Raw genomic sequence first — 11,012 nt, 5'->3', positions numbered from 1 at the left:
TGGATGCAATGGGGGGAGGGGACAGATTTTAGGTTTGGGAGGCACAGTATTATGTGAAGGTGGTTGCCCAAACCTGACCAGACTCTGTAAGTTCAAGTGACAAGAGAGACAAAAATGCCAAATATGCTTATTTCCATAGTTTAGAAGTTTTCTTTGTTGAAGTAGAATTGAACTTTCCTAGGATCCACACTGGAGAATTGGTGGCAGCATTTGCGCAGGCTCTTTGCCAAAGTCCGAGGACCACATAAGAAAACCCCCACTGCAGACCTGTAGGAATGAAACAACAGTAAGGACCTAACCTGAAGGTAGAAATGGCTGTGGGTATTAGAATGAGGAAACTGCCTCTGCTAGATCTCAGCCACTCTCAACAGCAACAAACAAATATTGAGTTAATGCCTCCTTTCATTCTACATAATAAGTTGTTTTGTTGTTTATTCTTTTAGCAGTACCAACCAAAGCTTGAACTTAGGACCCTGGACTCAGTTGTCTTTTTTGCCCATGGCTGGCACTCTACACTTGAGCCATGCCTTTACCCCAGATTTCTGTGGCTATTTTGGAGATGGCTTTTCTGCCCAGGCTGCCCTGAACCTCAAACCTCCGGATCTCCCCCTCCTGAGTACCTGAGTAGCTACGGTTGCAGGTGTAAGCCACTACTAACACACAAGCTGTGGTAGGCTGTTCTTTTTTCTTCCCCTCACCTTTTCTGCTTGCAAGTCCTAAATATGTTTTCAGTTTGTTGTTTTCAACACTTAGCATTGCCCATTTCATTGAGAGCATGGACCCATAGAAATGTACAACTCAGTTGTTAAGTGTTAGACTTTGGAGCCAGTCTCTGGGTTCAGATCCCAACTCCAAAATCTCATTTGTACAACTTTAGGCAAATTTCTTAATCTCTTCCAGTTTTCCATTCTGTAAAATGAAAATAGCACCTGCGTTTTCTTGAGAATAATATAGAAAGCAATTAGAGAAATGACTGGCACCAAGTAAGTACATGTGCCATTAACGCTATCCTCCTTGGACTTACCCCCACTTTAGAATCTGCCACATTGAAGAGGTGATATTCCAAAGCTCACTTTTCCAATTATATCCTAGACCTTCCCCTTCCTCCCCACTTTTTCTAAATAAAATTAAGGTATGATTTAGCTACCACTAATTTTCATTCTTCATGTCAAAAGGAAAGCCTAGCCACACTAACAGTCACTCATTTCATTTCCTCCCAGCCAAGCCATGCTACTGTAGAGAACCACTTAAGCTCATTTTCCCATTCTGAGCAGGAAAGGAAATAGGTCATACTGGCCTTTTTGTCTAGTGTCTTTTTATCAACATAATGCCTTCTATGATTCACCCCTGTTGTAGTATGCATCTGTACTTCTCTCCTTTTTGTAACTGACTAATATTCTGTGTAATACACCACATCTGTTAAGGGACATTTGGATTTCCCCCCCACCTTTGTCTATTGCAAATAATCCTGCTACATACATTCATGTACAAGGTTTTCTGTGCAGATATGTTTTCACTTGAGTATATACTAGAGTATATACTAGGGGGTAGAGTTTCTGGATCATGAAAACTCTATGAATCTATGAAAACCCTTTGAGAAACTGCTCAAACATTTTACCAAGTCCTTTACTGTTTCACATTACCACATGCAAGTGGTCCAGTTCTATGTCAACACTTACTATTGTTCATCTTTTATTATGGCCATGTTAATTTTTTTTCTTTCTTACATTTATGTTACTCCTATCTACTGGTCCTTGTCCTATTTATGCATATGCTCAGATCGCTCTTAAGCTAAATAAGCATTTCCTGAGCCTACTACTCCTCTAATGCTGTTAACCACACTTATATTCTTATATTCTTCTTAATATTTCTAATAATAAGTCTTCCCTTGGCATCTGTGACAGAACATCTTTTATTGCTTCTCTGGCTTATCTTTCCTCCTCCCCTATGATGTAGGCATTCCTTAATATGCTGACCTTTGTCATTCTCCTAGCAATCCTCAGCTTCAACTATGTTCATCTCTGACAACATCATAATCAACATAATGTCTTCTAGTTATTTGTTGTTTTGCAGTTGAAAGAACATTTTGCATATATATCATCTCTATCAGTCTTCACAAGAATCCCACAAGTACATAAAGCAGACTCTTGCTAGTGTAACCTCATTTTATACATGGGGAATCTGAAGATCAGAAGGCTGTCTAGCTGTGAACCACAAAACAGGAAAGTGTCAAACTCAGCATGAGAAACCATGATCATCAATACTTCACCACTTGCTCTCACCCCTGTCTGTGTGAAGCTTTTCGTGTCATCTCATGATCCCTCAGACATCCATGCACCTGTTTCATGGAGTGCTTCGTTCTATTTCAATTCATTGTGGGCATCTCCTATTCAAATAAGTACTCCTTGAGGGCAAGAACTATATCCTGTTTCTCTTTCACATGCCAAAGCTTTTAGAGCATGAATGCTGAGCTTATAGAAGATAACAAGTAATAGTTCTGAAATTGATCTTCACTTCCAATTTACTCTACAATGTGCAACTTAAGTTCTTCCTGTTAGAATGGCTGCTTTTATAGCACCCAGTTTTTTCTGTAGGTGTCTTTTTTTGTCGGTCTTGGGGCCTGAACTTTGGGCCTAGACGCTGTCCCTCAGCTCTTCAGCTCAAGGCTAGTGCTCTACCACTTGAGCCACAGTACCACTTCTGGCTTTTTCCGGTTGTGGGGCCTGAACTCTGAGCCTGGGCATTGTCCCTCGGCTCTTCAGCTCAAGGCTAGCACTCTACCACTTGAGCCACAGTACCACTTCCGGCTTTTTTTTCCTGCTTATGTGGTGCTGAGGAAACGAACCCAGGGCCTCAAGCATGCAAGGCAAGCGCTCTACCACTGAGCCACCTTCCTAGCTCCACTTCTGGCTTTTTTTATCTGAAGGTTTTAACATGTGTCAAAACCCTCCAGAAACACTGAGCTCAGTTGATTAATTAATTATTTAATATACCTCAAACCCTTGTTACTTAATGAAGAGGTCACTGTTTTCCACACACACCTTAAATACATTTGAATTGTCCTTTTTCTCTATTATGTTTGGTAACATTGATGAGGACTAAGCCTCTTCACCTCACTGAGTGAAAGTTACAAGGTGTAGTTAACATCAGCTACAAGATCACAACTCTTACTTAAAATTTCATGTTTTGAAAAAGAATTTAAGGGTGGTAGGGACAGTTTCTGCTCAGAGATCTTTTCCCGAATGTGTTCCACATATTATATCATGCCTTCTTTAAACTATGAAAACACAAGAATATACTTACTTGGGGTGAGCAGTGGCTATTGTAGAGAACTCATTGTCCCACATTGGTCTCCCAAAGAAGGTTTTCTGTTTCAGACCTGTTAGAATGTCAGTGGCTTTGTCAAAATTTAATGCTGCATGACCGGCCTGAAGACAGAGAAACACAAATTAGAAAAACCAGGTCCTGATAGCAGCTTATTCTTTAGCCACTTTTAAACTTGACTTTAAGATGAAGACAGGTAGGAAATATTAAGAAATATGTCTTTCTAATCATCTTGTCTTATCTTTTGTCTGACAGGCCTCTTAGATTTAACACAGGAATTAGTCTTTGGTTTCAACTCACAATGTTGTTATCCCATCCAGTGAGGAAGAGACGGTAGTTTAGGAAATCCACTTTGCCTAATTCCTCCATCTCCTGTTCCAGGGAAGTCAATAGATCATTGAACCAGGCAAAAGCACCTGTTTCCCTGCAGATCCAGTAAAAATAGATCTAGAATGAACAAAATAGGCCATGCATTATTAATTATCCTTTACAATGTACAGAGTACAAAGTGCACATGCACTTACACACACACACACACACACACACACACACACACACATACATGCATGCACATCAAATGTTAGGGTGCCTTGATAATAATTCAAGTTACACTACAGACTTGCAGTGTGGTGCAGTGCCTTTCTGCACCAGCCCTTGTAATCGGCCAGGCCCGGCCCAGGACCGCAGATACGCCTGGGGTGGCAGCAGCAGTCATGGCAGCAGCAGCAAATGACCCTAGACTCCTGGCCTGGTGCCTCTCTCTCCCAGCCTGCAGAAAAAACCCAACCCAGCTCTGGGTGGTGGTGACTACAGCAGTCTCAGTGAACGACCCCAGACTCGCAGCAAGGTGGGGCGCAGCTCTGCACAGGCCTGTATAAGCAACCTTGCCCAGCCCAGGACAGCAGCAGCAACCAAGGTGGTGGCAGTGGTAGGGAAGAACCCCAGACTCGCAGCGCAACCCTGTGCCTCCCAGCGCCGCCCTGCGGAATCGGTCCAGCCCAGAGCTAGGTGGCAGCGGTAAGGAGCCCCAGACCAGCGGCACCGGACAGGACAGCATAAACAGTGGCAAAGGCTGTGAAACACAGACCCAGCCTGCACCACCACCCAGCACAGCCCACAATCATTTCAACAAACATGGAACATGATGTTGGCCAGCAACTACAGCACACAAAAACAGCCATCTGCCACAGCACTGCTAGACAGCTCCCAACCAGTACCAGGATAAGTGAATACCCCACAAGGAACACTACACACACACACACACACACCTAATCCCCCTTCCACGGGAGACCAGCACTGGTGGTAACCCTCCCCAGTACTTGATCTGGCCTCCACCACCACCTGGGCTACAGGTCCTAAGGAAGGTGGGAGCCTTACAAGTGCACCAGCAACCAGCAGGTACACCCAGCCTATCAGGCTTGACCAAGAGCACCCCTGGGAGGGAACACAAGTAGTCTAGATGGCTGGTTGTGGAATAAAGGTGGAAACTGCCTAGGATATCCAGTAGGCAGTTAAAGGACCCCTACCTACATCCCAGGCAGGAACCTTAGCTATCTTAACTGCCTGCTCCTGACTTGTCAGGATCTGAGCAGGCAGCAGAAGGCAGAGTGGGTCTGCCCACCAAAATCTAGCCCTATGTGGGCCAGAGCAGCAGCTGAAAAGCAGCCCCTCATACAACAGAACCTAGAACCAGGTAAAGTACTCTCAACCAGCCCGGTGCTGAGAGCAATCTACATCAATCAATCCAGGAACAAATCCAGAACCAAGGAAAAGTAGCCACCTAGTGCCTGAAACAATCAGAGCCTGGATTTGGTCTCCAATAATCCCTGAATCCACGTGTGAAAATCGCAGCATAAACAAATTACAATTCACCAATGGCCAAGATAGTAAATCAGACTCAAAGGCCAGCAACCACACAGGGGAGAATGCCAGTGGAAGCAAAAAAGAAATGGAAAACAAACACTACATCCAAGAGATGATAGAGGCAATGACTCAAGAATTAAAATGAGAAATAGATCAGAAATTTAAAGAACAAAGGAATGAGCTATCAAAAGAGATCCAGGCCTTCAAACAAGAAATACATACTAAAATAAATGCAGTACATATCTCGCTAAAAGACGAGATTAATACTCTAAGGAATGACATAGAAATTATAAATGGCTCGCTTTCCTCTATGCAAAATTCAATTTCCTCCATGCAAACCAAAATGGAAGCCACAGTTAATACAGTGAATGAAATGGAAAATAGAATATCTGATACTGAAGACAAAATGTAGGCACTGGAAAAAAAACACTCAAAATATGCCAAAGGGAAGTCCAAGAACAAGCAGACTGTGCCAAGAAATTTAACCTTGGTATAATTGGGGTGGATGAAGGGGAGAAATACCAGAATAAAGGAATGCAACACTTATTCAATAGGATCATCACTGGAAACTTCCCCAGTATTAAAAGAGAAAATCTTACCTACATAACAGGCCTACAGAACACCTAACAAGCAAGATTCCAGGAGGAACACTGCTAGGCACATTATAGTAAAAATGCTAGATTTCAGCAATAAAGAAGCAATCTTGCACACAACAAAAGCAAAGAAGGAGCTATACTACAATGGGAAAAAATTAGAATTACTGCAGATCTCTCCACACAGACATCCCAGGTGGACCTATTGCAACAATGAGATGTACAAGTCATTATGTTGAAAACGAACAACTTTGGTGGGGGGAGGGAGGGGGGGGAAGATGGGAAGGGATGGGAAGGGGAAACAAAGGAGGAGGCTACAATGCTTGATAAGAAATGTACTCATTATCTTGCCCATGTAATTGTAACCCCTCTGTACAGTATTTTCACAATAAAAAAAAGAAAAACCAAATGAATTCATAAACATTAAGCCAGCATTACAAAGAATATTAAGAGAGAGATTATAATCTGAAGAAAACAATCAAGAATAGGGATCCATACCAGATATATACATCATTAAGAGACCAACTTAATAAACACAGGAGGAAAGCAGAGAAGAAAAACTTAGGAAAGTAGAAAATGACAGGAAATACAGTATACCTCTCTATAATAACCATAAATATTAATGGACTCAATTCACCAATCAAAAGAAAAAGAACTGCAGAGTGGATCAGAAAACAAGATCCATCAATTTGCTGTCTTCAAGAGACCCACCTCACAGCCAAAGATAAAAGCAAAACTGAGTGAAAGGATGGAAGAAGATCTACCATGCAAATTCCCCAGCAAGAAGGCAGGAGTTGCCATTCTGCTATTGGATAAAATAAACTTTACATTAAAATCACTACAAAAAGACAAAGAAGGTCACTACATAATAATACAGGGAACAATCAAGAAGAGGATACCAGCATTGTCAATCTACACACCCCAAACATTGGTGCACCCAAATATGTTAAGCAAATACTCTCAGATTTACAGGAAAAGATGGATCCAAATATAATAATACTAGGAGACTTTAATACTCCACTCTCACCAAAGGACAGGTCTGCCAACTAAAGAATTGGCAAAGAAGTCTCGGAATTAAATGATGTCATATCTTAAGCAGACTTAACTGACATATACCGAGTTTTCCACCCAACATCAACCCAGTACATATTCTTCTCAGCAGCCCATGGAACTTTTTCTAAAATAGATCATATCTTAGTTCATACAACAAATTTAAGCAAATTCAAGAGGATCGACATAATCCCCTGTATTCTGTCTGACCATAGTGAAATCAAACTAGTTCTCAATAACAAGGCATACAGTAGAAAAACTCAAACACATGGAAATTAAACATTACATGGCTGAAAAACACATGGGTCTCAGAAGAAATTAAAGAAATTAAAAAGTTCCTACAATTCAATGAAAATGAAGACACATCACAAAGAAACCTATGGGACACAGCAAAAGCAGTCCTGAGGGGCAAATTTATTGCTCTCAATGTGCACATCAAGAAAACAGAGACAGACCAAATAAACAATCTCATGATGCAACTAAAACTGCCAGAGAAACAAGGAAAAGTTGAAACTAAAGTTGCTAGATAACAAAAATAAGAGCTGAAATCAAGAAGATAGAGACTAAAAAAACTATAAATAAAATTAGTAAAACAAAGAGCTGTTTTTGTTTTTTTTGGTTGGTTGAAGGGCTTGAACTCTGGGCTTGGGTGCTGTCCCTGCGCTCTTCAGCTCAAGGCGAGCGCTCTACCGCTTGAGCCACAGTGCCGTTTCCAGTTTTCTAGTGGTTTATTGGAGATAAGAGTCTCATAGACTTTCCTGCCTGGGCTGGCTTTGAACTGCAATGCTCAGATCTCAGCCTCCCGAGTAGTTAGGATTACAGGAGTGAGCCACCAGCGCCCGGTTAAGAGCTAGTTTTTTGAAAAAATCAATAAAATTGATGGACCTCTGGCAAGATTAACTAAAAAGAGAGGAGACTCAAATCAATAAGATCAGAGATGCCACAGGAAAAATTACAACAAACATCCAAGACAGCCAAAATTATAAAGAAATATTTCTAGACTCTATACCACAAAGGAAAACCTAGCAGAAATACAAATTGTCCAAACTGAACCAAGAAGAAATAAATCAATTAAATACGCCAATAACCTACAATGAGATAGAGGAAGCAATCAGAAGCCTTCCAACAAGGAAAAGCCCAGGACCAGATGGATTCACTACGGAATTCTATAAGACCTTTAAAGAGGAACTAATACCCATACTCCTCAAGCTCTTCAGAGAAATAGAAGCAAAAGGAGTAATCCCAAACTCATCCTATGAATCCAATATCACACTCATCCCCAAACCAGGCAAAGACAACAAAAAAAGAGAACTACAGACCAATCTCTTTGATGAACACAGATGCAAAGCTCCTCAATAAAATTCTATCCAACAGAATCCAGAAACATAAAAAAACATACATTATGATCAAGTAGGCTTCATCCAAGAGATGCAGGGATGATTTAACATACATGTCAATAAATGTAATCCATCACATCAACAGATCCAAGGTCAAGAACCACATGATTATCTCCATTGATGCAGAAAAGGCTTTTGATAAAATACAGCACTCATTCATGTTAAAAGCTCTGGAAAAAATAATAGACATTCCTTAAAACAATAAAAGCCTTATATGACAGACCAACTTAATGGGGAAAAACTGCAACCAATTCCCCTAAAAACATGAACAAGGCAAGGATGCCCACTCTCCCCACTCCTCTTCAATATAGTTCTGGAATTCTTAGCCAGAGCAATAAAGCAAGAAAAAGACATTAAAGGGATCTGCATAGGGGAGGAAGAAGTTAAACTTTTTTGCAGATGACATGCTTTTATATCTTAAAAATCCCAAAGGCTCCAACCTCAAACTCTTAGAGCTTATAAACCACTTCAGCAAAGTAGCAGGATATAAAATTAATCCATAAAAATCAGTCACCTTCTTGTATACCAGTAATGTACAAGCAGAAAAGGAAATAAAGGATACAAGTCCATTCACAATAACTTCAAAAAAAAATAAAGTATCTAGGAATTAACCTAACCAAAGAGGTAAAGGGTCTATTTCATGAAAACCATAAAAGCCTAAAAAAGGAATCATAGAGGATACCAGGAAATAGAAAGGCCTCCCATGTTCCTGGATAGGCAGAATTAATATAGTGAAAATGACCATACTGCCAAAATTGATATACACATTCAATGCAATTCCCATTAAAATCCCAAAGACATACTTTACTGAAATCGAGAAAACAATCCAAAAGTTCATATGGAACAACAAAAGACCTACAATAGCCAAAGTAATTCTAGGCAAAAGAAACAATGCAGGAGGGATCACAATTCCGGATTTCAAGCTCTACTATAGAGCTATAATAACAAAGACAGCTTGGTACTGGCACAAAAAGAGACCCAAAGACCAATGGAACAGACTAGAGGACCCAGAAATAAAGCCACATACAAATCAAATATCAACAGTCAGTTGATATTTGACAAAGGAGCCAAAGACATACAGTGGAAGAATCAACTACTGGTGCTAGGAAAACTGGGTGGCCACATGCAGAAAACTGAAAGTGGACCCTATCCTATCACCATGCACCAACATCAACTCAAAATGGGTTAAAGACCTTAACATCAAACCTGATACTCTGAAACTACCGCAGGACAGAGTAGGAGAGACACTTGAACTTATAGGCACAGGCAGGAACTTCCTGAACAGAGTCCTAGGGTCACAACAAATTGGAGAGAGACTGGACAAATGGGACTACCTTAAAATAGTTTCTGCACAGACAAAGAAATAGCACCAAACTAGAAAGACAGCCAACTAATTGGGAAAAAATATTTACCAGCAAAATATCAGACAAGGGTCTAATATCCATTATATACAGGGAACTCAAGAAACTAACCCCTCACAAATCTAACAAACCAATCATGAAATGGGCAAGGGAACTAAAGAGAGACTTCTCAGAAGAAGAGATAAAAATGGCAAAGAAACACATGACGAAATGTTCATCATCCCTGGCTGTAAAGGAATGCAAATAAAAACAACCCTTAGATACCACTTTACCTCAGTCAGAATGGCCCACATCCTAAATTCGACCAAAAACAAATGCTGGAGGGGATGTGGAGAAAGAGGAAACCTACTGCATTGCTGGTGGGAATGTATACTAATACAACCACTTTGGAAAGCAGTCTGGAGGTACCTCAGAAAGCTAAATATAGACCTCCCCTATGACCCAGCCATACCACACCTAGGCATCTACCTGAACAACAGGAACCAGTATACTAAGATACATGCACCTCCATGTTTATTGCAGCACTCTTCACAATAGCCAAGATTTGGAAACAACCCAGATGCCCCACTAATGATGAGTGGATCCAAAAGTTGTCGTACCTATATACAATATTATGCAGCCATTAGAACAGACAAAATAATGGCATTTGCAGGGAAATGGATGGAACTAGAGCAGATTATTTTGAGCAAAGTAAGCCAAGAACAAAGAGACAAATGGCACATGGTCTCCCTGATATGTGGGTACTAAAGCCAAAATGCAAGAAGATATGACAAAGTAAACAGGTCTCAAGAAACAAAGGAGAGCCACCCACTTTGTTGTATCATTGCTAAGTAACTCCATGTTCCTGACCATATATATGGTAGGAAGCCAGAAGGAGGAACAGAATAAGTGGGAAACAGAACAACATAAAAAAGGGGGCCCACCCATCAGCTGCAGGAAAGAGGGAACAGCCTACACTAAGCAAAAGAAAATAAATGTAATCATCACCTGATGTGGAAGAAATAATTTGTATTGTCAAAGCTCATAGAATTCACAAACTTTATAGACCATGATAATGACCATTTGCCTTATGAAGGTTAAAATGTGTTTGTGACCTTAACTAAGTATCACTATTCCACAATACTGTGAAATACGTGAAATTTATGTATTCACCTAATCTCAATTTTTTAAAAAAGTGAGAAGTGATGGGTTAAGAGAGACAGGTAACAATGTTGTCAGACACCTTGTATTCATATACTGTTTTGTAGAATGGAAACTTCTTTGTACAACTACTTAATGATATAATAATAAAAATGTGAAAATATATATATATATTTTCCTCTTGAGGCTAGAACTCTAAAAAGATAATAATTAAAGTTACAGAGTGGAAGACTAGGCTGCAAGAATGCTGAGTTCTGACAATTTTCCATAAGAAAAGAGCCCAC

General features: G+C 40.4%; 1 protein-coding gene across 4 annotated transcripts in view; it reads right to left on the bottom strand.

Moving 5' to 3' along the window:
- Window positions 1-110: 110 nt before the first annotated feature.
- Window positions 111-11,012, bottom strand: part of Nox1 (NADPH oxidase 1) — a 30,868-nt gene continuing 19,966 nt past the window's right edge. For 3 of the 4 annotated variants that reach the window (XM_042683046.1, XM_042683043.1, XM_042683044.1), the window contains 3 exons: window positions 3,625-3,771; window positions 3,304-3,428; window positions 111-267 (listed from right to left, as the gene is read on the bottom strand). In XM_042683046.1, coding sequence (XP_042538980.1) covers window positions 141-267; window positions 3,304-3,428; window positions 3,625-3,771 — 399 coding nt within the window. In that variant the 3' untranslated portion in view covers window positions 111-140. The remainder of the gene's footprint in view (window positions 268-3,303; window positions 3,429-3,624; window positions 3,772-11,012) is intronic. The other variant, XM_042683045.1, reaches the window with a different exon arrangement.

Source organism: Dipodomys spectabilis, unplaced genomic scaffold (genome assembly GCF_019054845.1).
Source record: "Dipodomys spectabilis isolate Male_0828 unplaced genomic scaffold, ASM1905484v1 ptg000077l, whole genome shotgun sequence".
NCBI lineage: Eukaryota > Metazoa > Chordata > Mammalia > Rodentia > Heteromyidae > Dipodomys > Dipodomys spectabilis.
The sequence above is the reverse complement of the archived record's forward strand: the minus strand, read 5'-3'. Positions and strand labels throughout refer to the sequence as shown.